Genomic DNA, 27,982 nt, shown 5'->3' on the forward strand with positions numbered 1-27,982 from the left:
TTGATGTTTCTAACTCTCTATCCTTCTTTCCTCTCTGTAAAAAATCAATAAAATATATTTTTAAAAAACAGAAATGGGCTTCTAAATAACATATGGATTAAAGAAGAATTCTATTGAAAATCAAGGCATCTTTGCAATGGAATGATAATGAAAATACTACATGGCAAAACTTGTGGGTTGCTATTAAAACATAGCTAAAAGGAAACCTTGCAGCTTTTAAGAATAAATACTGAAAATTAATGAGCTCTTAAGGATCCAACTCAAGAAGTTAGCAAAAATGAGTGAATGAATGAATGAAATCTTTGAAGTCAGCAGGTCCCTACTTGTTTTTGTACACCCTCTCAGCTCCAATACAGTGCTTAACAAATAAGTGGAACTTGATGAACATCAGATTGGATTTGTTAAATCATAAAGGTCATGATACTAAACACGTGGTATTTTCAAATTGTCAGGGTTGAATATTCCCAATCTGATTGATCTGCCAAAATAATCCGTCCTAGCATCCTTAACTTCTTGGGCCAGTAGATTCTGACTTGGGGAATGCAAGACATCTAAAGGTTGGTGAATTTCAGAGGGTTAGTAGAGATTACCAACTTCCCTGAGTTACAATAAGGATGCATTTTCCCTATCTCTGGACATCCAGAGAAGTGCTTTGTGTTTATTCTACTAAACTATATATAGGAGATAAAGGTTAAATAAAAGTGTCTTTGTACTGTTACATCAACACATCACTTTGACCATCAGAAGCCAAGAACAGGGCCTGGCAGCCGTCAGCTGGAGTTCAAGAAAGTTTTGCCTGTGTAAGGGACAGAGGATTGGACTCTGGGGATTAATTTTACTCAAGGAAAAAGAAGTGACTTTAATTTCATTAATGGCCTCCTGGATGGTTCCGCTACAAGTTTAATTCTCATTAAATATTAATGCCACCCAGTTCTTAATATACTGCCTTTAGTATCATACAACTCAAACTGACACTAACCTGTTTTATGTTTTATAACTGAATCACAGGGCTTTTTCAGGAGAAGTCAGCAAAGCAATGCCACCTACTCCTGTCCTCGCCAGAAGAACTGTTTGATTGATCGAACCAGTAGAAACCGCTGCCAACACTGTCGATTACAGAAATGCCTTGCTGTAGGGATGTCTCGAGATGGTGAGCACTCAGCTTGCATTGTAGGGTGGTGACATGGGGCTAGGAAAGTGTCTTCCAAAACCAGGACCCAGATCTGCCAAAATATGCCCTCCACCCCTGGCGGTTTTGTGGGTTTCACAGCAGTTACTTCCTCCTCCATAATCTGCCCCACTCAGCTGGCTGGCTGATGGCACAGTGCTTGGAAAGTGTGGTCAGAACACCTTCGGGTTTTTGGGTTGTTTTTTTATGATTAAGATATTATAGGTGGATGAATTGATCGAAGGTTAGTGTCATCTGAGGGCCTTAATAAATATACCTCCTACAGGCATTTTCCCCATTGTTACATGCTGTACACTCGTGAATTTATTGGCCTTTGGTTTGAATTGGCTTTTATGCTAACTGCATATTTTGAATCACATACCAAAGTCAAATATTTGTACATGCAGAATGTGTGAAAATAGTGCAAAATGTGGCTCGATGACAAATGTTCTTTTCATTAAAAGAGGCTATTTTAAGAAATAGAGACCATCTACCACTCAGTTGCAGAACATTTTAAGATCTTCCTGGAAAACTATCTTAAGTGCACTGAATAATCAACACCAGATTTCAAGGCAGTTATTCTTATATAAGGAAACTGGGCAGAAAGTACAGCGGGTACATTTTTCAGGACTTTTCCGAGTATACTGGCTGGCTCTCTTAAGAGATCCCTTTGAAGGAAACAAACCTCAGGATGCTGGGCAGGCCTTCTGAAAGCCATTCTTCCCAAAATCGGATGTGCTTGGTGTCTGGGGACCTGCCCAGGCACAAAGGGTGATGACCTCCCATAGGGGGCCACAGGGTGGTCTCTTAGAATATATAGAAACAAGAACTACATTTTCGCCATCAGAATATGCAAGTCACAGAACTCACACTGTATTCTCAGAAACTCCTGAGTGCTAGGCAGCTCTTCAGAGTTCATCCTCAAAGTTGGGCTCATCTCTTAGGAACTTGTAAGTTAAAAACACAGGCTGTGTGTGCGTTTTCTCAGTAGCAGATCTTTTCATTTCACCTACAGGATGGTGTGGTTACTGTTGTTAATATCCAGGCAGATGTTAAAACACAGTTCAGAGTCACACAGAACAAGTTTCACCTATGGGTATCGATCCCCTTGGGTGTTCTAGAACACAGATTCTTCCACACAGAGATAAAATGCCTTCGGTATGCCTCCTGGAGGTTTTGTATAGAAGGGACAGTGCACGTTGTTTTGGGTTTAGAGTGAATTTGAGGGCTTATACAAATTTAAGCTTGGCATTCAGAGCCCACATCAGCCTACATGCTGTTTAACCTGCCCCATCCAAGTTTGTTTCTTCAGACCTAGAATGTAGAGAGATTCACCAGTATCAAGCTCACTCATTTCCTCTCTGCAAAAGGACAGTGAGTGTTCTCCTTGGTAGAAAAAGAATCCAACAGGTGGTGGCCTTAGTTCCCAACTTCATATCCATTTATCCCGCCTCTTTCCCATAGACTCACAGAATTATGATGATGGTCAAGTAGTTGAATTCACCCACCCCATCAAGTATAAATTTACCCACCCCATCAAGTATAAATTTAACCATCAATCAATTAGGACATCTTAGTTCCTCTAGCAGAGGCTTAATCCACATATGCAGGGTTGAGCTGAAAAATAAAATGAGTTGAGCTCAAACCCGGAAATCATAGAGTTTTTTTCCCCTCAGAAACATGGGTGTTTCAGGAGAAATCTTTTGGGATTCTGAATGAACTAGAGAGTTATTATATTACAGTAATTGCTCTGCTTTAAATAGGGGACCTCCCGAGGAGAAGTATTGCAAACACAAATTTGTCTGACAGGAAGGGATCCTACACAGTGTTTGCCCTTTCTAGAATGCTGATACTCTTTTTTACTTGAAGCAAAATAAGAACAGTAGAGAGTGTCATGTAAATGTGGGTCCAAGCATGTACAGGGGCCACCATGACCCAGCATAGGGGAGCGGCTTCTCGGGGACACTCAGAGATGTGTTCAGGTCGCTCAGTGAAGCCCCAGGCTCAGCTGTTTGATCGGGAAGAAACTCATTGAGTATTCAGAATAGTGGGATAAATGAAAATGGAGGTCTGACTGCTTGTATCTCGATGTACCTCTGAGTCGGTGCATTAATCTGAACACCATGAAGAGAAAGAGATGGTCCAGCAAGGCCACGTGAGTGGGGAGTGAACAAACCCACTTGGTCTCATACTAGTGGCTCCCACTGAGCACAGGGCCTTATGACAGCAGGAAGCCATGTGGGATCGTTGACCCAGGTCTCCCTACTTACTCATCCTTTGTTCCTCTGGGATATGTCTTTGCCGTTGCAGGTGCGAGGTGGGTCTGTTGGATCACATCCTTATTTTGTGGTTATGTGGGTTTTGATTGAGATTGTCTGAGATTTCAAAGGAACCCGGGTCTAAAGCATGCCGGAGAGGAGAGTGAAGAAAAGCACATTGTATATGGTGTGGTTGGCTTGTGTCTTCCAGCTGTAAAATTTGGCCGCATGTCGAAGAAGCAGAGAGACAGCTTGTACGCAGAAGTGCAGAAACACCGGATGCAGCAGCAGCAGCGCGACCACCAGCAGCAGCCTGGAGAGGCCGAGCCGCTGACTCCAACCTACAACATCTCGGCCAACGGGCTGACGGAACTACACGACGACCTCAGCAACTACATCGATGGGCACACCCCTGAGGGGAGCAAGGCAGACTCTGCCGTTAGCAGCTTCTACCTGGACATACAGCCTTCCCCGGACCAGTCAGGTCTTGATATCAATGGAATCAAACCAGAACCAATATGTGACTACACACCAGCATCAGGCTTCTTTCCCTACTGTTCCTTCACCAACGGAGAGACTTCTCCAACTGTGTCCATGGCAGAACTAGGTAATGGCTTTCATGTTTCTGTTGGGATGTGCTACTTATGCCCTAGGAAGTAAACAGGATGTGCCTGGCTTTCCTCTAGTGAGTTACGTTCTTAAAATGGAAGAGCTAGAAGGGAAATTCACCTTTACCTTTTGGACCATTTCATAATCCCACCTGCCCCCTTGCTTGACCATCCAATGTTTCCGTTATATATGCAAGAGAAACATTGACCTCTTAGCTTCAGAGATGGGTTGACATGAACTTAAAGCAGTCTTAAAATGCCACAGAAAACCGGTAAGTTCAGGGAATGGCCCCATTCATTAGTTATTTACTTACTTATAGTCCATGTATTGCTTTATACCTGAAGTCACAAAAATGGCAGTCCACAAACTGAATCTGGCCCATAATATATTCTTGGATTCGTACAGAGTTTTAAATTTTTGAATCTGTTGCCAAAATGTAAAAATTTGATCCACATAAAAATTCACGTTGTCAGCTTCTTATGAGAGGGAAAAAATGATCTAGGCACAAGGGACCAGCAACAACTAAGTGGCATCAGTGAGGGGCTGACACCTTTAGATGGGCCCGCCCCACTACCCCCATCTGTGTGATTGCCCATGCCGCAAGTTTTGCAATCCTGGTGAATGCTATAAATATTAAAGGGAAATTGGCTTCTTTATTTGCCAGAACGTTTTGATGATGGATATTGGTGACAAAACTGATGTCTTTTATAGAAGACTCACCATACCAAAACAAAACAAAACAAAACACAACAGGACAAAAGAAAAATATCCTGTCAATTTCTTATTCCAGTGACATATTTGCTTCTTGGGTGATGTGGCCTAGAAATGTTAATAACACCGACAATGAAAATCTTTCCATTTCAAGGAGGCTGTGTTAGCATCCTCTGTTATATTTAATCGCTCTTTAAGGACAGCACTGCTGTCAGAGGAACTTGGATAAGAACCTTGGCGGTCTTAGGATTTGATCTGTCCCTCCCCATGACTCCTCACACAAGGTTATAATCCTTTGGGATCTTTCAATTAGTTGCTGTGGCGATGGCTAAGTTTATATGCGGAGAGAATAAAGACTTCAGATGGAAAGGCACCAGCGGGTACTGACTCGAGCACCGAAATCCTCAGTTCACAGGAAGAGCGGCTGTGCTCTTCAGATGGTTTCTCCACCTCTGTACCTCATAAACCATTTTTAAGTGAAATTTATATTTCCAGTAAAATATTTCTCCAAATAGAACAAATTGAATGTTCTTCACGGTTTTTGCACAAGCGCCTCTTTATGGGTCTAAATTTAAATCCTCAAGAGCAGGGCCATTTTAAGCTCGGTCTGTAACCACTGAGCAGCGTTCAAGGTGGATCGCAGCTCTTTTGATTAACAGAGAAACCTCTGAACTAGAAGCCAAGCTGAGCAGAGGTAGGTTTGATTTTATTTTTTCTTGAACTAGAACAAAAACCTTCCATTTTTGTCGTGAAATCTTGGTTGGCTGAGCCTTAAGCAGAACCGTAATGAAAGTGAAATTTTCAGAAATGAATAAGGATTTGATTGAGAGCTGGCATGATATCATGAAAAATGACCTGGCTCACTTAACCTCGGGTCTGCTTCCACCTTACCATAAACAATAGTGAGTCTATCCAGTTTGCTTATCAAATGTTCAGCCATGAAATAAATCCATGGAGTTTAGCAGAAGTGTTTTCTGTGAAGATGGCACTTTGGCTAAATGTGTACTCGTTAGTACCTGAGTGGAGCCAGGAATGCTAAGGCGATTCCCCCAGCTTCCTCTTCTCCACAAATCAGTTTCCTATTCCACCCATGTCATCTCCCAGTGTAATCTGGGAGCTCAGTACCTCATTCTTTGTCCAGGATCTCCTCAATCAGCCAATTTTTACATGTGTTGTGGCATTTTCCAGGATGAATAAACTTAACTTGTCACTAAGACTAGTCCAAAAGCCAAAACAATTTACCTGAAAAGGGTATTTTCTAACCCATATACATGTACAAAGTAGTTTGAAGAGCTGCGAATAGCCTAGAAGTAACCAAAGACACTGCTGTTCCTTCTCCAAAGCTGTGTTTTCTTTTGGGCTTAAGTCCTGCTATCTCGTTAACTAAGACTCTTGACTCCATTTTAGGCTAAATTTTGTCATTGATTTTAAACAAATGAAAACAATTATTCAATTGGAAAATAAATTGTAAATTAACATTGGAAGCCCAATTCTTTAAATAACAGTATCCACAATCCATTACTTTTAATGGGAATATGTCTGCATTCATCGCCAGGAATTGTTGCCCTTGATGTATAATTAGTACCTGAATTACATACTGCAGGTAAGCCATCTAGATTCATAAAATAAAAAAAAATAAAAAACACAACTGCAATTGTTACTGTAATCAAAAGCTAATGCCCATGCAAGAGAGACAGTGTACAACCCAGTATAAGTCATGTAAACTGCAAGCTGTAGTCTCTCTACCTATTGAATATAAAGACTCTGTAGCTAAACTGCCACCTATGACACCTCTGTAGAATGGAGATAATACTAGTACCTTCCTCCTAGGGTTGTTATAAATTCTAAGTAAGAAAAAAGAAAAAAAAAATATATATATATATTCTTAATATATATTGTAAGGGTGGCACATAGTAAATGCTACACAGTGTTAATTATCATCACTATTAATGTTGTTATTATCTGTAAACTGAAGAGAGTTTGGACCAGATGATGTCTAAAGTTCCTTCCCCCTGAGAAAATCTGGGACTAACATAGGAGTCAGGATTTTCCATCTGAAGTATTTAGTGCTTGGCCATATTAAAGAAACTATCCTGATTGAGGAATGAACTGATTTGCCCATCACAGTGTGAGTTATCCTCTGAACTCAGACCAGAAACCAGGTCTCCTAACTCCTAGTTCCAAGTGTTTCATTATTCCAGGCTGTTTCGCTGAGAGACCACACTAACTTGTGGACTTTTACTCAGTCTGACATGTTCTCCTTTGCTGAAATGGAAATTTAAAAACAGCAAAGTGTCTAAGATCTTACACTTGCCAAATCCACTCGTGAATCAGAGTCAAAAGCAGTTAGTTGGTGAGCAGTTGGCAAGAAAGCAGCCACTGCCCTCTACTGGTTAGTCACACACATTGTATCATTCACTTCCACTTCGGAAAGCTGGACCCACACAGGTAGGGGTGAATGGGAACGATTTTTAGGATGAAGTGAAAGAACAACATACTGACCATAATAATAGGTGAAAAAAGCAAGTTCTGGAAGAGAACACTATAATCTTCTTCTCTCCTTTTTCCTCATAGGGATCCTCCTGTTTCTCTGTGAACAGTTCATCATTTTTTTCATATATGCAAAACTTGATTTACATTCTGAAATCTGTCTTCTCTAGTGACACTCTTTTATAGGAGACAGTTCACAGACTTATTTACACACTGCTCATTTATGACTTCCCGTTATTTTTGTCTTTTTTCTCATCTTTACAGAAGTCATTAATTTCTAAGACACATGATTTACTGACTTCTCCCTCTTCCTCTCAGTTTCTTTTGTCTTTCCTTTAAATTCTTTTCTATTGTTTGTGTTCTAGTGCTCTATTTTTATGATATTGACTTGTATTGTTTTGTTGCTGTGTGTTGTAAATAGGGCCATTAAGATTTATTGTTCCAGTGTCTCTAAAGCAAGCATGTTAAATTCAAAGGCTAACTTGGGCCAAATAAACAAGGTTTAAGTTTATATGGGTTGCAAAAGCTTCAATTTTCACAGAAACGTAGGTTTATTTTGATAGAGACATGCTGAATACAAAGGGCCGAAATAAATGAGTAATCGTTAACCTAAAATAATAGAACACTTTAATAAAAATTAATACTTTTTCTTGAACAGTAACTTACCAGATACTGAATAACTGCACAAATTAATAAGTGTAATGCAAATAAACCTTCTTTTCTTGTTCTCCAAAAACTAAATATTTCCTGTTGTGCACACCAAACAAGTCAGTCCAAGATTAATGACGTGGCCATCGGCTGCTAAAATATTCACTGCTAGTATTAGTGTTGAGGAATGGTGCACCTGCGTGTAAAGGAAATGAATGCAACCTGATTATAGTAATAACTCATTAGTGAATGTTGTGGTTCGTTATTAATAATTATTTATAACAGGATATTGTAAAACTTAAGTTATGAAAATTTTATTAAAATGTTTCTTACATACCATTATATTGGCTGGGCCGTAAAAATATTCGTTGCTGGCCTCGAGTTTGACTTGCTTGCTCTAATTCCAGGCTTCCTGGAGGTTAGCCTGCTTTGTTTTCATGCAAACAAATTTGATTCTGTTTTGACAAAAAGCAGCAACAAATTCCCAGATAAATAAATAGTCTTACTACTGTTACCCAGTTTGCATTGAACACCATTCTTTTAAATGGCTTTCCTATTAAATATTCAAGGCCCTGAGATGGGGATTCCTTTTTGGTATGGTTTCATATTCACATGATCTTATCAATTTTTCTTTTAAAACTTCCGCTATCCTTCCCTTTCATAACAATGATTACCAGCCTGCTTCTAGCTCTCAGTCCCTCACATCTAGTTCCAGCAGCCTTCTATGTGGTCCCGCTGCCCACATCTTCTCCATCCTCCAACCCAGTCAGGGAACCGCTGGTTCTGTTTCCCTGGGTGCGGTGTTCAGTGCCTCCGCTCCTGGAGAATCCTGTGAACTCCTTTTGTTTTTATCAAGTCCAGACTCAGTCTTAACATTCAAGATCCTTCAGGATTTGGACTCTTACCTTCTCACATTTCTATTTTGACTTTATCACTTTATCACATCTTCCTGTCCTATAAGGGCTATGCTGGTTCCTTCATCTGCCCGCCCTCGAATGTGAAACTGGCCTACCCCTCACACCACTGGCCTCTACCTACCAAATCCTACCCATCCTTCAGACTTCAACTCAAATGCCCCTCTTCTGCTGCCGAGAAGCCCCAGTTTCCCTAAGCCAAACATTCACCTCTCCCTTCTCTGGCAGCATCCATTATCATTCTTCCTTTCTCTTCTGATATGATTCAACTTTATTTTTTAAAATATGTTTTTATTGATGTCAGAGAGAGGAAGGGAGAGAGAAACATCAATGATGAGAATTATTGATTGGCTTCCTCCTGCATGCCCCCAACAACCTAAGCATGTGCTCTGACTGGGAATCAAATCGTGACCTCCTGGTTCATAGGTCGATGCTCAACCACTGAGCCACACCAACTGGGCTCAACTTTATACATACTTTATTGTCTCCTGCCTTGAATTGTGTTTTCAGCATGTCCATACATGCTCACCACATTATAAATTCCTAGATAAACTTTTTTGGCATCTATTTCTTATAATATCTTCCAAGTCCCTATATTCTAGTATAATAAGAACTAAGGTTAGCTAGCACTAACTTTTAACTCTCCCTAAATGCTCAACTCATTTAATTCTAACAAAAGCCCTATGGAATAGATACTACCTTCCTCATTTTACAATTAAGGAAACCAAAACACAGAGAGGTTAAATAACTTACCCAACATCACACAGCTAGTAAGTAACAGGGCTGAGGTTCAAACTCAGTCATTCTGGTTCCAGAGTCCATCTCTTAACCACTGAATTACGTATGGTGACGTAGTAGGCCCTCAGTAATGCTTGGTCTGCTATTTGCAGGAAAGCACTACAGAAATACATTGCTGTTGTCATAAAAGAGTACCACTTTCTTATTTTTCAAGAGTAAAACTTAGGTCAGTGTATATGACAGGTGTGTCCTTATAAAAATGCCAAGAGGCTGTGCCCATCATTTCCCACACCTGTCTAGGTCAATATTTGTTCATTCCAAGGCATTGGTGCAAAGGCAGGGAAGAAGGTCAAGGTCAGGAGTGTCTTTGAAGTCACCTAGACTTATTGCTAACTGCTGGCTTTGCCTGTCCTTCATCCTCCTGTTCCAAAAAAAACAGAATAGTTCTAAATTGCTTGTGTAAGTGCATAAAGATCCTAAAACTGGATCAGCGTGATGCTCTCTACTTGTTACTCTAACGCATATATTAAGCAGGAAAAAACACCAATTACCCAAAGAGCCTGGCTTTTCATGTCGTGATCTCCTGTTTTCTGCTTAGAACACCTTGCACAGAATATATCTAAATCACATCTGGAAACTTGCCAATACTTGAGAGAAGAGCTCCAGCAGATAACGTGGCAGACCTTTCTGCAGGAGGAGATTGAGAACTATCAGAACAAGGTATACTATGGAGGATGTAAAGTGGGAGGGGTTTTCCCGGAGGGGATTTGATCAAGACTACCAAGGGCCAAAGGAGGAATGCCTTACAACAGATAACAGATTTCTGTGTACCTCTTGCTTCCAGAGCTGATTATGTACTAGAGGCATTGTCTTCTGACTGAAATGCCAGCATGCAAAATTTCAGCAGTAGCAAACAAATCCTATTGTCCCTATAACTGTACCCACATTTCCTGTCATTGGTCAACAGGGCACTAAATTAAGCAGTTTCCAGAAATCTCAATGAATTGGGATTTGTCCCTCTATCATGATGGAACGTTGATTCAAGATCAGGAAGTTCATGTAAAATATGTAATCTTAGCCTCATGTTCCAAGAGTATTAGAAGGAGGAGTTTAGAGAGTATGTATACAGAGAGGTTTGGAATCCATGATTGTCACTCCAGTCTGAACCTGACAGTGTGAGGCTGACAAGTGTTGCTACTTGACTTTTTTCTATTAAACAGTGTGATCAGCAAGCAACCAAACTGGGAGGGCAGGGCTGGAGAAGAGAACTTTCTTAGTCTCTTATTTAGTCTCCCTTTGGGTAAAGAAAATGCTGTGTTCTCCCCTGATACAGAAATTGAGACTTAGGAAGGACTATAGAGAGTATCTAGGCTAATGCTGCCCTTCGTTTTACATCGGAGGACACTAATTTCCATCGGCATATGGTGGGAGAGTGCAAACACCAGGACTAGACCAGGACTCCAGCTCCTAATTCAGTGTTCCTTCCACCCCACCATATTGGTGGAAACGGTCTTATACTAAGGTTGGGGGAGCAGCCAAACACCACCACTGGTTCAGGTTATCCTGTCACTAAATTGGAGAATTAAACAGGACAGGTTGGGGAATAGCAGCACACCCTTGGTTTGCCTTTGATATAGCACATAACACCAGCAGCTAAAGGGAAGTAGTGAAGGAAGCAGGGAAGCAGGAAAGCAGTAAGCAGCAGCAAAGTGTCTGGAAAGGGATTCAGAGTCAGAGATGCTAGGATGTGACTCCCAGCTCCGATACCTATCCACTATGAAATCTCCCTGAGCACCTGTGCCCATCTATGGAAAACGGGAGGGATGCTCTCGTGAAAATGAAATAAGACAAGGTGTCATAAAGCACCTAGCTCATAACAGGTACACAATACTTGTAATTGAGTCTCTCCCCCCCCCCCAATTGTTCCCTTCCCCTAGTAAAAGGTGTTAAATTCCCCAAGGCAGAAGAATTGCCTAAAAGAAGGTCCTGCTTTGCTATTCTCCACACCTCGGGGTTAAAGCAGTGACCTGTATTTTCATCTTCTGCTGCATACCCGTGTTTCCCCGAAAATAAGACATCCTCCGAAAATAAGACCTAGCACATGGAAAGATAAGACATCCCCTGAAAATAAGACCTAATGCAACTTTGGGAGAAAAAATTAATATAAGACACTGTCTTATTTTCGGGGAAACAGGGTAGAATGCTCAGAATATCTTCCCCGTTCCCTTTGCCACCAAGGAGGTAAGAGAGGAATTGAAGGAGATGAGGAGGCACTTGGAAGCAATCGTTATGTAAAAAAACTGGCCAACTGTTTACTTTTAAACCGCTAGCCTTTTTGAAGCCATTTCCAAAGAAGGATTTTACAAAAGAGGAATAGTTAAACTCATTGAGCCAAGGATGTGGGTAACCGTGTAGGCTAACCTGTCTCCCTCTTTAACAGCAGCGGGAGGTGATGTGGCAGTTGTGTGCCATCAAAATCACAGAAGCTATACAGTACGTGGTGGAGTTTGCCAAACGCATCGATGGATTTATGGAACTGTGTCAAAACGATCAAATTGTGCTTCTCAAAGCAGGTATGTGCTTTGCAAGTGAATTTTGAGATCTCTTCCTAACCTGCTTTCACCTGCCTATTAAAGAAATGCTTGGTAAGGAAGGTGTCGGGAACAGTTTTTCTCCGATGATAATAGCTTCGGTTTCTCTTAGCAGAGACTGAGTTCTTCTGAAAGGTTTTGGAGCTATTGACACGAAACATTCCCTTCGTAGTCTTCTCCTCTGAGTGGAAAGATTAATTTGAAGAACTCCTGCATTCCCTAATTTTACCATCACCTGTGTTTTATTTTACACTTCAGGTCCTCAGAGGTTCCAATACGTTGTTAGGAAAAAGACTCGAACCTCAGAGAGAGCCCTGATTTTTTTTTTTTTTTTTTTGCTTGTTTGATTTTTACATTTTTTAATTGATTTTTAAAAAGGGAATGGGGGGATGAAGAGAGCGAGAGAGAGAGAGAGAGAGAGAGAATTAATTTTGTTGTTCCACTTATTTATGCATTCATTGGTTGATTCTTGTATGTGCCTGGGATGGAACCTGCAACCTTGGCAGATGAGGTCAGTGCTCTAACCAACTGAATGACCTGGCCAGGGCTTTTTGCTTGTTTTAATAAATATGAATAAATGTTGATTATCAACTCTGAAACTTCTTATTGCAAGACAGAGGAGTGGCAAAGCAAAGAAGTGATTTGTAAATCACTCCTCTCTTCCATGAAGCAGGCCTTGGCTTCAACACCGGTGAACTTTGCCCTTCTAGACCGAGAGGGAATGTGACTGAGAGCCCACTGGCTGCACAACCCCCAGGCGCTGACTCAGAAACGGGTCCCTCCATCAGTGCCTTTGAAATAAACTCGCCCAGGTGGACTAACCCCCGCCCTCCTGCCTTCACTTAGGTTCTCTAGAGGTGGTGTTCATCAGAATGTGCCGTGCCTTTGACTCTCAGAACAACACCGTGTACTTTGATGGGAAATATGCTAGCCCTGATGTCTTCAAATCCTTAGGTAAGGAACCCTCTGGCTGTTTGTCTTTAAATCGGAGTCACAGGAGCAGGTGGGAGCTGGGAAAACCTCTTTTTGAACTATGTGGAAGCTGGTTATTTGGAAACAATAATTAAAGAATTTTATACCTGTTTTACTTTATAGCCAGACACTATAGAAAATTCCCATGCCTCCGATGCTTTTTGCCTATAGTACCGATAAAGATCTAATGTTTCATTTTACCTAGTTGGCAACTGAAGACATTTCTATTACATATCAGTGTCCTTCCAGATTTTAAGATCCAGATAAGCAGGGGGCATATTATTTAGATAGATTACAAGATGTGATCTGATACATCAAATCAAGCAAAGAGCTCAAAGTCTGCCCTCAGGTAATTATTAATGAGAATTAAGTGTAGATCTCAGAGAAATAAGGTATTACTGAAATAAAATGAAACTGACATACACTTTATAAATAATTTATATTGGGTTTTTATAATTTAAATAAAGTAGGTCATCGTTATTAAGAATGGGACAGTATCCAAGATAGCTTATGTGAATTTAAAAACACCAAAATGACAGAAGGGGTGTATAGCCTGTTTCCATTTAAAATACAGGGTGGTAAAAGTAGGTTTACAGTTGTGAGTACATGAAAGTTTATTCTTGTAATATTATTATTATATTATTTTCCATACAATAATGTGTGTGTGTGTGTGTGTGTGTGTGTAAATATAATGTGCAAATCTGAAAAAATAGACACCAAACTTAATCAGTCTTTGGGAAATGGATCATTTTTTTATAGGACTTTCACATTCTAATTTCAGTTCTGTACCAGTTACAATGATTTTTCCACTATAATGTCATTTGTTAGTATTTAGAGGAAATAAAGACAAACATCAAAATGAGAGGTTTTCACATTTCAGTAAGATGGTAGCTGTTAAACTCTGTTAGTTAAGAGTGTGAGCTCTGAAGTCAAGCACCCTGACTTAGAATCTCAGGTTGTTACTTCCTATCTGTATAACATTAGGTACATTACTTTCCTCTCCAACTTTGCTTTTTTTCACCTCTAACATGGGGATAATAAAAATAATACGTCCTTAATAGGGCTGCTGTGAAATAGTAGGAAACCCAGGGAAATTTCTTAGAGCAGTATCTAACATAGGAAATACTCAACACAAGTTTACTCTAATTGATTTGAATGGTGATATAATGATGATGATGGTAGGGATGGTGGGGTAGTGATGTGGTGTTGGCTAAACAGATGTTTCTTCTAAGATTTCAAACTCTTAAACTATAGATATATTACCACTATCTCTTTTTACCTTCTTTCATATTTTTTCCTAGGATAACCAAAATCCTAAACTCTCTGTATTTTAATGTTGGCAGGTTGTGAAGACTTTATTAGCTTTGTATTTGAATTTGGGAAGAGTTTATGTTCTATGCACCTGACGGAAGATGAAATTGCATTATTTTCTGCATTTGTCCTGATGTCAGCAGGTAACATAACCAAATAAAAATAAAATGGTTTAAAAATTGTCCAGGTAAAGACTTTTTACAGGGTCCATAACTTTTAGAATATTCGGGAGGCTGCCAGAGGCTGCCTCACTTGTTAAGTCTGTTTTTAACTTTTTCAAATAACAACCTTCCCACACACACACATACATCTTCCTTTTAAGAAGACTCGTGCCATTCTGATAAAATCTTAAGAAACGAGAATTGAGTAAAACCCAGTCCACAATTAACCTCCTGACACCAAGAGAAATGGTGTGGTGGAGTCAGATTGCCCTTCTTAATATCAGTCTCTAAGATAACATCCAACTTTTCCCTGGAATCCACTTGGATGTCATCTACAAGTTTATGTGCATTTAATCCATGTTTTACCCTTCACCAGCACTGCCTCTTAGAGATCATCCGTTTACTATCTTCTAATTCTTTGAATTCTTACACATAAAAAATTCATCCTAAATTACCAACTTTTAAGTCATCTGGAATTCTATTGACAGTTTTAGTTGCCTTGTAAGGTTGTTTCCATAATTTCCAGAAAGGCTAGCAATATTGCTGTGAATATTTCATTCAGAAATGTTATTCTCAGAAAGGCTTGAAGGGCCATAGTGATTTAATTGTACTTGCATATATATGACCTTAGGTTTAAATTGCTACCTTTTTTTGGAAGGGGATAACCCTCCCTTCCTTTAAGTACCAGTAAGAATGGAAATGTTTAATACCCTTTATACCTGTCATAGGCCAGTTTTCCACTCCCTTAGGAATAGACAGTATTTTGAAAGAATAGTGAAACTGGCCTGCTAGTCTCTAACTCTGCTTTGTGATATGATACTCTGGGTCCAGGTGTCAGGAGAAATTGGGTATCTGGCACCATGTTGGAGGAACACTAAGGGATATCATTTCTCATGTACAGATCGCTCATGGCTGCAGGAAAAGGTAAAAATTGAAAAACTGCAACAGAAAATCCAACTAGCTCTTCAACATGTCCTACAGAAGAATCACCGAGAAGACGGAATACTAACAAAGGTGAGAACCAACAGTTTCCAGTTGGCATAACTTGAATTACCCCTTGCCTTTGTAGGTTATCTGACCAGCCCCCAAAAGTATCAGTAAGCAACAGGCCACTGAAAGGAATAAATATCTCCATTTCAAAGAAGTTCTGTTGGGCCAAACTTCAGGTTAAATTCTATTTATTATCATTGCTATCAAGCGCCCTAAAATAATAGGGAAATAATGTAGTAGAATTTTTTTAACAATTAATATATTCTGGAAATCCTCTTCCTAGTCCTTCAGAGTTGAACACAAAGCAGAGTTAATGTCTGCAGTGATAGAAATTAGAGAATCTTTGAATGTTGAATGAGAAAATTATGAAGTACTAAAACAATTACCCAGGATAACCTTATATTCTGATATTAGTTCAATTTCCATTAAACTCATCAAGTCATCAACCATAAGTGACTTTTGTATTTTCTTCATCAATTTACCATTACTACATTGTATTCAAAGCACAAGGTTTCATTTTTGCTAATTATTATATTTCACAATAAAAGCATAATTAGGATGTCAGTTTTAAATATGCTAATGTTCTTCTGTGCTAGAGCCAGGAGTATGTATTTGGTCTTAGAAAAATCAGCCCCTTCTTAGATTATTTTATGTGTTTCGTTGTTCCAGAGGATGATTTGAAAGTGTGTGTTTTTTTTCTTCTTGTTTGTTTATTTATTTACTTACTTACTTACTTACTTACTTTCTATTTTCTCTGATAGCTAGGTTAGGTCAGGGAGCAGAAGTTGGGGGTTAATGGTTGCTTTGTTTTTGATACTCTTTCTCGAGAAGAAATTCATTGTCATTAGAGTTTAATGTATGCCTGGTATTCTATGATATAACTCTATCCCCATTTATTTTTACCAATCCTCTATTACTAGACATTTAAGTTGCTTTAAGTGCATTTCGCCATTATAAACAGTGTTGTAAAGATCATCCAGATTCCCTGAATTTTGATTCTGATGCCTGTTCTCCCCTGACAACTTGTCCTTTCTTCCACCTTACAGTTAATATGCAAGGTGTCTACATTAAGAGCCTTATGTGGACGACATACAGAAAAGCTAATGGCATTTAAAGCAATATATCCAGACATTGTGCGACTTCATTTTCCTCCGTTATACAAGGAGTTGTTCACTTCAGAATTTGAGCCAGCGATGCAAATTGATGGGTAAACGTATCACCTAAGCACTTCTAGAATGTCTGAAGTACAAACATGAAAAAATATATATATATTAACCGAGACACTTTATATGGCCCTGCACAGACCTGGAGCGCCAACACAACTGCACATCTTTTGGTGATCGGGGTCAGGCAAAGGAGGGGAAACAATGAAAACAAATAAAAGTTGAACTTGTTTTTCTCATGCATATGATTTCCATTATGCCTACAGATATGGACCCTTTTTCTGTCTCGACTTCTTGATCATTGACCTCTGTTTACAACAGAAGGAGGGTACTAAAGTTGGAGGATTTCCTTTTCTCGTAGCTCACTGCCCACAGACTTTCTGCAGAGTCACCAACCTGTTAGCGACAAGAGAGTCCAGCAATAATCGGTGACCGGTGTGCATAGCGGAGGTTGCGGCATTACTTTGCACAACTTGCTCTTTGTCTCATGAAGGAAGTTTTTATTTTATTTTTTCACCGATTATTGCCAGTCGGCAGGATGGCACGTAAAGGGTCCATAGCACTAGCAACAATAGCATTATAATATATTACAGGGTAAATGGGCATGAAGACTATATATAGCTAAAAGAGATATTGTTTATATATTGTTTTAATTAATATAAAATGTAGTTACTGGTGTAGCTTTTCCTGTTGAATTGATAAGGCACTTTCATTTTGCACCTTTTTCTTTAAATTAAATGCTAGCGTGTTCACTGTCGTGTCGCATGTGCACCAGAAACACAAGTTTAACTGAGAAGGCTTGGAAGGTACGTCGGGAGGTATTTATGCTGCTGTTTACAAAATTACTTTCAAAAGACTGGCTGGTCATATCTAGAAATCACAATGTTGGATTATTATTTTTTTACGTGTAAATTTGGAATTAGAAACTGAACTCCCCCTAAATTTCACCTTGCATTTGGGTAAGTTTAAGGATAGATGTGTTTATGCTTCATACAAAGTTGAATGATTGAGATTGGCGCTGTGGACTTATACCATCATGCATATTATTTTAAAAAAAAAAAAAAAAAAAGCTTTTCTAAATGCAACCTACAGGAGGCAGGAGAGGGGAGGCTCGTTTTATACAATTCAGTAGTTATGTAGACTCAGCCTCAACTTGGAATTCGTATGCTTTGAGAACAAATCAGTAACCAGAATAGTTTATTGGAAATCTAGCTTTGATTATAAGAAGGACCCAAAGATTTCTATGTGGAGCAAACACACACTCCCCACATGAGGACATAAAGCATTTCCTCTGTGAAGTGTATGTTCTTGGTATAATCTAGGAACGGTAAGGGTGGATCTCAGAGTGAACTATTTCTAGACTCGCTGCCTCTAGATGCTATAATTCTAGAACATGGCTCTCCATATTTCACAGACAATGAGTGAGAGGGTGAGGGAGGCATACCATGTTGAATTAGCTTCTATTATTTAAATATTATATATTTTAAGCCTTTAAAGTGAAGTCAGTGCTAACTGCAAACATGTACTTTTGTATTTATCGTTGCTAGAAAACTGTGGACTGTAATTTATTTCATTAAATATTTAGAAGATTGTTTGGCTTTGGTGTTCAGGTGAGAAATAGTGAGGGTTTTGTTTTTTGTTTTTGTTTTTAAATTTAGTGGATTTTTAAAAATAATTCCCAGTGGGGGAATGGAGAAGGAACTGTCTGACACACAAGTGAGCATATTTTAAAAATAAGTGACCTTTGGGATTGTAGGCATTGAGATGATGATTTGAGTCCCACTCCCGATAAGAAGGGTCAACCTTCTGGTCTGCCATCACGGGCCCGTGTTTGTTCAGGAAAGGGAACACCCTCCCATCGTGTGAAGGCGGGGTATCCAGGAAGCCCTTTATAGTGGAGAAAGTGTCTCCTGGGCCCCCAGGGCCCTCCTGACTCTCCTTGGGGTCGGTGGCTCCTGGTGTCAGGCTAGATCCCAGCGCAGGCTTCCCAGAGCCCTCCACTCTGCTCAGACCTCCGCTGACTTCCTGACTTGCTTCCTGAGGGACTTGGAAAAGGAGAAGGAATTATTCACACAGAAGTGTGTATGAAGCCTAAATGACATCTAACTTTTGTCCCCCCCAAAAAATATAGTAAGGGTTTAACCATAAATAGAAGACAAGAGTATTATTTACTTAAATTTCTTACAAGCATATAAAACTTTATGAGTGTTTATATAGAGAGGTTAACTATAAGCATATAGTATTTATATTTGGGCAGGAGGGGTTAAATCAAATTTTTAATTTAAATAAGCATAGTTCCTTTAAAGAGCAATAGTATTTATACTCTGAAAAAAGTTATCAAGCTTAGTTCAGTTATTTATTTGTCTGTGTTTCTCCTATTGTTTCTCCTTTGGGGAGAAATGGTGTATTTTTACTTTGGTTTGGTTTTGTTTTCTTTGTATTTTTGTCGTTCTGATTCACTAAATTTGGGGGTGGTTTTATTAAAGTATATTAACTTCTTTTTAACCAAAGCTTTCTGAATATGACCAGCCTCAGGTGCTAGCGCATTAAAGAGCAACTAAACCTAATTCCAGTGTCCATTTATGAAATGAAAAGAGTTCGTTGAACTTCTCTAGGGGTGAGAGAGAACATAATGTTGAACTTAAAAGAAATTCTTTTTCCATAAAGGATTTTGCATGTACATAATGCAAAAAATAAAAAAATAAAAATGATGCTCTAATCACAGTAATAGTCACACCATGGTGACAGTGCTTTTAGAGTAAACCAACATACGTTGACACGATGCTGCTACTAGATCTTTGAGAAAGCAAAGCAGGTGTGGACTTTAAGAGCAAAATACTTCTACAGGGTAGGAACAGGAGGATAGCAGAGGCATGTTCGGTGACGGGAGGGAACAACTGACTATTATTTGGATCAAAGTTGGGATCTGAAGTTAAACAATAAATTCAGCTGAAAAAATCTGACGTATTGAAAAGAATGTGAAAAACTTTGCATTTTCATTTTCTTCCTTCTTATAGAAACACCTGTGTGATGATACAAACTATTTGGTGATCCAGAAAATTATCCGTAATAGTTCTTATAAAACTCCCTAAACTTAAACAGTCCTTTGATTATTGGAATCACATCATTGTCATCACAGCTGCTGTAAGGCCTTTTATACAATGTTTTACATCAGCTAAATGAGGCTTTTGTACAGAGTCCCAATGTCATCGGTTCCAATGGTGTCCAAATGGTTGCATTCTATTGTGAAGAAACTGGCTTTGGTCACAATGAAATCAAAAATGCAGATGAAAGTGCTGTTTTGGGACAGTTTGAAAATTGTATTAAAGCTATGGGTTGTTTTTTTGTTTTGTTTTTTTTTTTTTTAAGTGTTCAGCATCCTAATTTACATTAAAGCTATAGATTTTTTTAAATTTTTTTTTAAGTATTCAGCATCCTAATTCACCCTTCCTAACTTAAGGAAAATATGACTTAAGACACTGCTTCTAAGTTTGGTTGTTCTTTATAGTGTGGATACCCAGATGTCTGTGAGCGTATAAGGGTAGGCTGAGGGTCAAGTGAGGAGGGAGTGAGTGTGTGTGTGTGTGTGTGTGTGTGTGTGTGTGTGGTTTTTGTGTATGACATACGTGTGTCAGACCGCTTCTAGGCTACTACGTGTCAATGGAAAAGAAAATGTATTCAAAATACTTAAATCAAAAAAACTAGAAGATGGGAATAAAAAGATTTATTCTATACAAAGCCTTGTCTGGACCACTTTAGAGAGACTTCTATTTTTTTAACCCTTCTATAAATATTTGATGGCACTTGAAATATTCCTGCAATAAAATGTGATTTGTGTAAAGAAAAAAAAAGATTTTGTAATGTGAAACAAAGAAAGAAAGTAATGTAATTTTCTAAAAAAAAACATACAAACAAACAAACTTTGTATTATTTTCTTGATGGAATTTGTCTATCTGTCTTTGGGAAACTTTTTATTTCATTGAATGTGCCATAGTAGAGATATGTGTTTTTAGTTTTAGACTAAGGAATAGCTGTTTGTGTTCCGACATTCCAAAATGCAAAACAACCTAGTAAAATCTTTAATGAAAAGGTTTAAGTAGGATGTAAGCTTCTCTCATCGTTGCTTTTTTGCACATGTTCTTCATTCCTCTCTAGTGCAATATGTACATAGAGCACTCGCGGGTGTACCTTGATCCCTCAGGGAAAAATACATATTTGTACAGTTGTTATTGTTGTTTCTTTTTGTTTTTGGCTAAGGAATGTCGACTGAATCACTTGTTATTGTTGAGGGGCAGCCAGATAATAATCCTAAAGCCACTGTTTCCAACATTGATTGTTCAAATCATGTGTCCTTCCAGTGCTATTAAGATACTAATAATAAAAAAGTTATTTTCTGACAGTTCTTTGTGCTGATTGGTGACAAACAAACAAACAAAAAAAGGGTACATAAGCACCTTATGATTGACTTACTGTGAATGACAATCCATCTTGATATCAACAATAGGAAGCCCTATCATTTTGGAGTTGGGGTTAAGAGTCAGAAACAATGTGCTCAGGGATCTTCTAAAACTCTTTAAAACAGGGTGGCCAGTACTACTGGGACAAATTGTGTTTTTTATTATGAATAATCACGATAATGCTATCCCTCCAAGGCACAGTGAACTGTGTAGAACTAACTGCATGTGTGTAAACGTCACTATCATCTCATTTTGTTGAGTTCAAAACGTGTGCTCTTCAGTCTTGTGTACTTAAAAACACTGAGTAACTTCCAGGACTGTGGGAAGTTATGCCAGTGTGTTCAAAAGATAAATGAGCAGGTCATCCACCAACAGAGAGCATCATTCAGAGGACAACCCTGTATACTCCATTTACCGTTTCTCAAATAGTTAAAATACTTATGATAAAAATATGTATAGCCTTCTACAATATATTAAAAACTTCTCCCAATTCCACATAATACGGATACAAATGTTTAAAACAAAGGAGATAAGGGTCCTGCCTATCAGTGGCTTGAGAGAGATAAAAGATAAAATACATTTTTTTCTAATAGCAAACAACTACTAATTTCTCTGTGCTCATCTCTAGAAGCAAACCAAAAAAACTCTCTACTTCACATTTGTAGTTTTTAATCTGTCGAAGAAATACAAGAGATAATGTTTAAAGATAAACAAAACCCACTTGGTAACAATAGCATGAGCCAGTTTTTAGGGTCACATTTTACGTTTTTTAAAATATAGTTTTGTTCTCGTATTTTAATATATTGCTTTCCATAAAGGCAGTGAACCTTAGGGTAATTGTTGCCTTTGATTTTTCCATTTCACACTTGGAAGACACATTCGGATTTTTTTTTTTTTTTTTTTTAAGACCACATAAGAGTATAATTTGGAGAAACTTTTCGTGTTTTTTGCACATGTTCTTTATGTCATTTAGATGAAAAGGAAGCTTTTACCTTGTTTTTTTAAAAATAAATACCAAGGAAATGGGCAGAAATCTCTCTCATATATGCATATACATATTCATACATATATATAAATATATATACATATACACACACATTATCGATAGTTTTACATATTCTAGCATTTGATTGCCACTTCTTATAAAGGGATGACCTAACAGAACCCAATAAAAACAACTTCATACAATAGATCAGATTATGTGCTCAGAAAGGCAATTGCAACATTAAATCTTGATCTTTTTCTAATAGTCTACCATACTATCCCTAAACACTAGTATTAGCAAAGAGTTTCACCAGACTTCTTTAAAGAGACCTTCCTATGATTGTTTATCCTTAAGAGATGAGAAGGCTAACAAGCAATGGCTTTACAAAGCAATTGGTTTCACTCCTGGGTCAGTTTTGTCAGGCTCCCTGGTTTCATACTAAGGAAATATCTCAGAAGGGGGTGGGGGTGGCAGATCTTCACGTTTAAGCAAACCCTCAGAACTTCAAGCAATAAATACATTCAGTCATTTACTTATTTATTTATAAATGAGTGACAGCCTAGTGAATCCTAAGAGAAATGTTTTTTCAGCAGTGAAACATAAAATGGAGTCTTGTGTTAAGAAAGTGAATATGAATGTTTTAAATGGATGCTTAGAGAATCCGTGTTTGCTGTTTACATTTAGTATGTTTACCACACTAGCTCTTTCACACTTCTTTTCTTATTTTCCTTCTAAAAACTAATGAAAGATAGCTCGCTCTCAGCTTTGACATGCTGCACATGCCATTATGTTGTTCTCTAAGAGCAACTAAAATTTCTCCAGTGTTCATGTGTGATTCCTTTCTCATTCATTATCACTTCAATGTGGATGAATACTATTTCTGGGAACTTGGTCATCAGTGAGCAGATTACATATGTAAATGCAGATCATTCTTGAGCATATAGTGAATATGATTTCACACACATGAAAAAAAAATTCATATGTACTGTACACACTTTCCTGAATCAGAAATTCTCTTCTATCCACAATTGTTTGAAATCTCACATAAAACAGTGGTAAATTTTTATACATTAGGACATTAGCTGGCTGCTTCTTTAAATGTCCCTGTATTGTCTGCCTGCTCCTTTTGTGGAGATGTGTTTTTGTATTGGATGTTTGGGCCAATGGGAGGCTTCAAGCTACAACATATTTTCCCAGTTTAAATATATTTAACATATGACAAACCCCAGACAAGGCTTTTAATATGTATAAAGAACTGCAGTGTTAGGTGGTTTATTTGCAAACCGTTTTCAATGTTGTCCATTTTTATGGCACCTTTAACAATATTCTTGTTTCCAAAGTACAAAAAAAATAGATTAAATATCTAGCCATAACTGAATGTCAAGCAATAAAACAAATGACTTTTGTGCATAGACTTAAAAAAAATACAAATTTTAGACATCTGCATGTAAATGCAATCTCTTGTTTACTGCTTTCTTCAACTCGAGCAATTGATTCTTTATTTACTGTTAACTTAAGAACTTGTAATGGCCTGTAAACATTTTCTCTCTTACTCTTCTTTCAAATTTACCTTCACCACTGCTTTTGAGTCATAATATTTAATGTTGTTCTGCACATCTCTATACAGTTAACTTTTTGGCTTTCATTCTGTATAGATAAGAAAATGTTATATTATAAACAGCCTACTCAGTGCAAATATTTATCTGTTTATCAAATCCACAATATGCTGTATAATACTGGTTTTACTATATAATCTATTTTAGACATAGCTGTTTAGAACTAGAGTGTGCTATTTTTGTGTTTTTCTGATGTGTGGTGCTAGATAAGTTACTTTTGTGAACAAAAAAACAAAAAAAAACAACAACCTTTTATTCCTAGACAATACCACCTTTGGGTCTTGTTAATTTCACTGAGTATAACTATATATTTGTATATATATATACATATATATATTATATATCTACCTATGCCCAACTGGCAACTGTATCAGAGTGCTGGATTTGGGACATGCTTTTCTCTTTAAATACATACTATCATTATATAAATTATTCTAGAGTGTATTTAATTAGGATAAAATTACTTCCTTAGTATGGATATTTGACATCAATAGGGTGAATTTGTTTATAAATATGGATATATGAAAACTTATTAGCATTGACTTTATGTTTACTACTTGGCTTTATACCATATCTCCTAAGCTGAAAAATAATTTGCCAGGCCTTCAAGATCCTAAAGAAACACTCTAGTTTAATGGAGTAATCCTTTTTTTTTCCTTCTTACTAAGGAATTATATTATTGACACCTGACAGGGTTGTGTACTTAGCTCCTATTATAGATAATAGGCATTTATATAAAATATCCTTCATGGCTTGATGGCGGAATAACCCTTTCCCCTCCTACCTGAACCATGAGAAATCTGAAGACATCCACTGTCATGTCAGAACATGGCCCAATGGAGCAAATTCAACAAAGGATGTTCTATTTTAGTTATGACCTCAGCCAGTTCTATGAACTGAGTGAAGGGCCTTCATGTTTAAAGTCATCATTTAATCATGAGTTTAAACTCTTTCAACCTATTCTCCCAAGACTTATTGGCAGTGTTAAAAATCCAAGTATATCAAATATCTAACTAAGGATGTAATTAACCTTATTAAATATTGATTAGAATTGTTCTGTAATATTACTGAATTTGTAAGATCTTTAGCAAAGATTTTTGAGCAATTTATAAATATAGGGCAAATGTTTCTGTTTACTGCACTTTTTGTAATTGAAGGTGATAAATTCTCAAGCCATGGTTATTGGCTTCCACGCACTGCAGATTTACCCACAATTTAGACAGCTTCCATTTTTATGGAAGAGTTGCTGTTAACTTAATTACAAATGCAATCATGTGGTTAATGAAAACTGATGCTAATAGTTAACCTTTTAAAGTGAATTGGCTACAGTTTAAGGAGAAATCTCTTTTACTATAAGTCATGTCATTCCTTACTGCTTCACTTAGAAAGAGATGGAAATTTTTTTTTAAAAAAAGCACCACTCAGTATCCTAAGCTTCCTGGAGATAGAGATTATATTTCTTTGTGTCTGTACAATGGCCAGCACATGCCAGCATTTGATCATTATTAAGAAACAGTGAGTGTGTCCCAATCCAAATTCTTTTTCTGGGGTGTCACAGTAAATTTGTAAGGTATGCCAAGCCTATAATTAATACTTTCTTCTACAACCAAGTATTAGACCCACATTTAAAAAAAGACCACATGAAATGCTGATTCTAATTGTGTGTAGGTCTTGGGGATTAAGCACACAAATTTCACAAAACTCGTGAGTAACAAACTCAGCCTTCTGTAAATATATGTGCAAGTTTGGAAACAGTAATACTGTACCTATAAATATATCTGTCTGTTTTGTGTACAGTATGTAAAAATTCCTTTTCTGCCACACTAAAAATGCAAGCCATTTCTGGGTATCCTAAAAATAGTATTGTACTAAAACTTTGCTAATGATCTTTATTAGAAGATCATCCAACTTTTCACATACATTGGGTTTTCTTTTCAATTCACTCTTACAGTAGTCTGCTTATTTCCTGCTGTTTGTTATTTTATTGTGTCCTGAATTTAAAAAGATATTTTGATTCATTTTGTAAATACAAAGCTGTAAAAAAAAAAAGAGAGAGATTTAATGTTGTCTTTTAAATACTCCGATTTTCATTCTAATATGAATGTTGTTATATTGTACTTAGAAACTCTACCTTTAATATTACATTACCTTTATTAAAAGTGCATTGAACACATCAATTTTAGATGTGCTTTATGTACTATTATCCTATAATAAAACTTCAGCTTCTAATGGAACACTTGCCTTGTTTTTCTTCTTTTTTGCTTATTGAGTTGCATTATACATCATTTTCTAGCTTACAGCTTGTCTCCAGAGAACAGTCTAATAGAGCTTGCTACTCAAAATGTGTGGACAGATCAGTAACCCTGGCATCACCTGTGTGACCTTGACCTTATTAGAAATGCAAATTCCCATGCACCACCCCAGAACTACCAGATCAGAATCTGCATTTTTACAAGATCCTCAGGTGATTGCATACTAATGTTTGAGATGCACTGATCTATAATTTAAAAGAAAAAAAAAAAAATTCACTTACATTTTGCAGAGAGAAAGCGTGTACAAGGATCAAACTACCTTTTTGATCAGAGAAGGCAAAGAAGGTTTCACTTGTGAGCTAATGTCTAATGACTGATAGAGCTTTCTGCGGCTGCTTCCTGTCTCAGAGGAGAAGGGGTCCTGGCTGACTAGCGACATCTGCTCTGAGAGTAGGAGGGGAGAACTCCTGGATGCATACAATTCTTTGTCATCTTTGCTTCAGAAATCTTTAAGATGTAACATCAGAAATGCTGCCAAGATTTTAATGATGCCAAAGACTAAAAATGTTACTTTACTTAGGCTAGCCTTGCCTCCTCCAGCCCCATCCTTCCTCCTGAGTAGATGATATAGGAGGGAACCAATAAATTTAATATCAGCTAAGTATCAGCCTCTTATAACAATGCAAAAACCTCAACATAAATTATTTTTAAAGTAACATCAAGGACATTTAAATTATACAATATTCTGAAATCAGGATAAAGGCAACTAAGCATTTTCCTACACACACACACACACACACACACTCACTCACACACTACAATACCTAAGTGTCTCTTACACTCAGTAAAATAAATGAGTTGATCCCCAAAATTGTCGTATGCAACAAACAGTTCCTAATCCTGACTTTATTTCTAGCTGCCTCAGAGAAGGGGGAGAATGACATTGTGTGTGTGAACTATTTGTACACTGTCAAATTAATTCCATATAATTATAAGTATTCACCACCTTCCAGCATCTTGGAAAATTGAGAGTAAATGGAAATAGTGAAGTCCAATATATGAAATCTGTCACCTCTAGGCCTTTGGCCAAACTCATGCCTAAGCTCCTTCTGATACATGATTTACTCTTACCTCTCACCATGGATTAGCTTGCTCCACTTCCAAAAGGGTTCTTACACAGGAGCTTAAGAGGGACTTCTTATAGTTCTGCTTATACTGATCTCGTGGGAGAATTAGATAAAGAAAACAAATCAGGTCATTATTAAACTCTTGGAGATCAAGCCAAAGAAATAATCATAGACTGGTCAGTAAGACCACACATGTCTTAGCGCTACTTCTACTGCTAAGCTTTGTTTCATGGGGCAAGATCAGTCTAGCCCCTTAACATAATAGTAGACTTCTGCTTCTAATGTGCATTTGGATCAAATGGACTGGTGCTAAGCAGGCCTGCTTCTCATGCCAGGTCTGTGAGAAAATAGAATCATCCCTGTGTGCTGTGAAGGCCAACCGCTGATGTGCTGAGCAGCAAATGACCTGGCACATTTCTCTGTCTTGGTTTCATCCACAAGAAGAAATTCACATCCAGTAACAATTATGATAACCTTACTTAGCTAGATGCTTGCATTCTTTTCTATGTAAAATTTTGGTCCTATGAAATGTTTATAAACTTAAAATAGGTACCTACTGTTTATAAATTATTTCAAACTGAAACTGGCTTCTCATTCAACTTCTGGGGTTTCTCAGTTTAGCAGATATGGACACCCAAATCTTTCTTCTGTTTAAAATTCCAAAGAATCAAAGAGTACAGTCACTTTGGAAAACTGTTTGGCAGTGTCTTAAAAAAAAAAAAAAACAACCATAAATTTACATACAACCCAACAATTCCACTCCTAGGTATCTTAACCCAAGAGAAATGAAAACACAAAGTTCACAAAGACTTGTTTACAAA

The 27,982-nt window shown here is 37.7% G+C and overlaps 1 protein-coding gene across 4 annotated transcripts in view; it reads left to right on the plus strand.

Annotated features, from left to right (window-relative positions):
* RORA (RAR related orphan receptor A) overlaps positions 1-26,016 on the plus strand; it is a 709,591-nt gene extending 683,575 nt beyond the window's left edge. For all 4 annotated transcript variants that reach the window (XM_084868073.1, XM_084868074.1, XM_084868075.1 and 1 more), the window contains 8 exons: positions 1,009-1,150; positions 3,638-4,033; positions 10,135-10,256; positions 11,977-12,109; positions 12,974-13,081; positions 14,443-14,553; positions 15,473-15,585; positions 16,608-26,016. In XM_084868073.1, the coding sequence (XP_084724199.1) occupies positions 1,009-1,150; positions 3,638-4,033; positions 10,135-10,256; positions 11,977-12,109; positions 12,974-13,081; positions 14,443-14,553; positions 15,473-15,585; positions 16,608-16,772 (1,290 nt within the window). In that variant the 3' untranslated portion in view covers positions 16,773-26,016. The remainder of the gene's footprint in view (positions 1-1,008; positions 1,151-3,637; positions 4,034-10,134; positions 10,257-11,976; positions 12,110-12,973; positions 13,082-14,442; positions 14,554-15,472; positions 15,586-16,607) is intronic.
* Positions 26,017-27,982: the final 1,966 nt, after the last annotated feature.

The sequence above is a fragment of the Pipistrellus hanaki genome, assembly GCF_964339955.1.
Source record: "Pipistrellus hanaki genome assembly, chromosome: 1".
In the NCBI taxonomy this organism is placed as follows: Eukaryota; Metazoa; Chordata; class Mammalia; order Chiroptera; family Vespertilionidae; genus Pipistrellus; species Pipistrellus hanaki.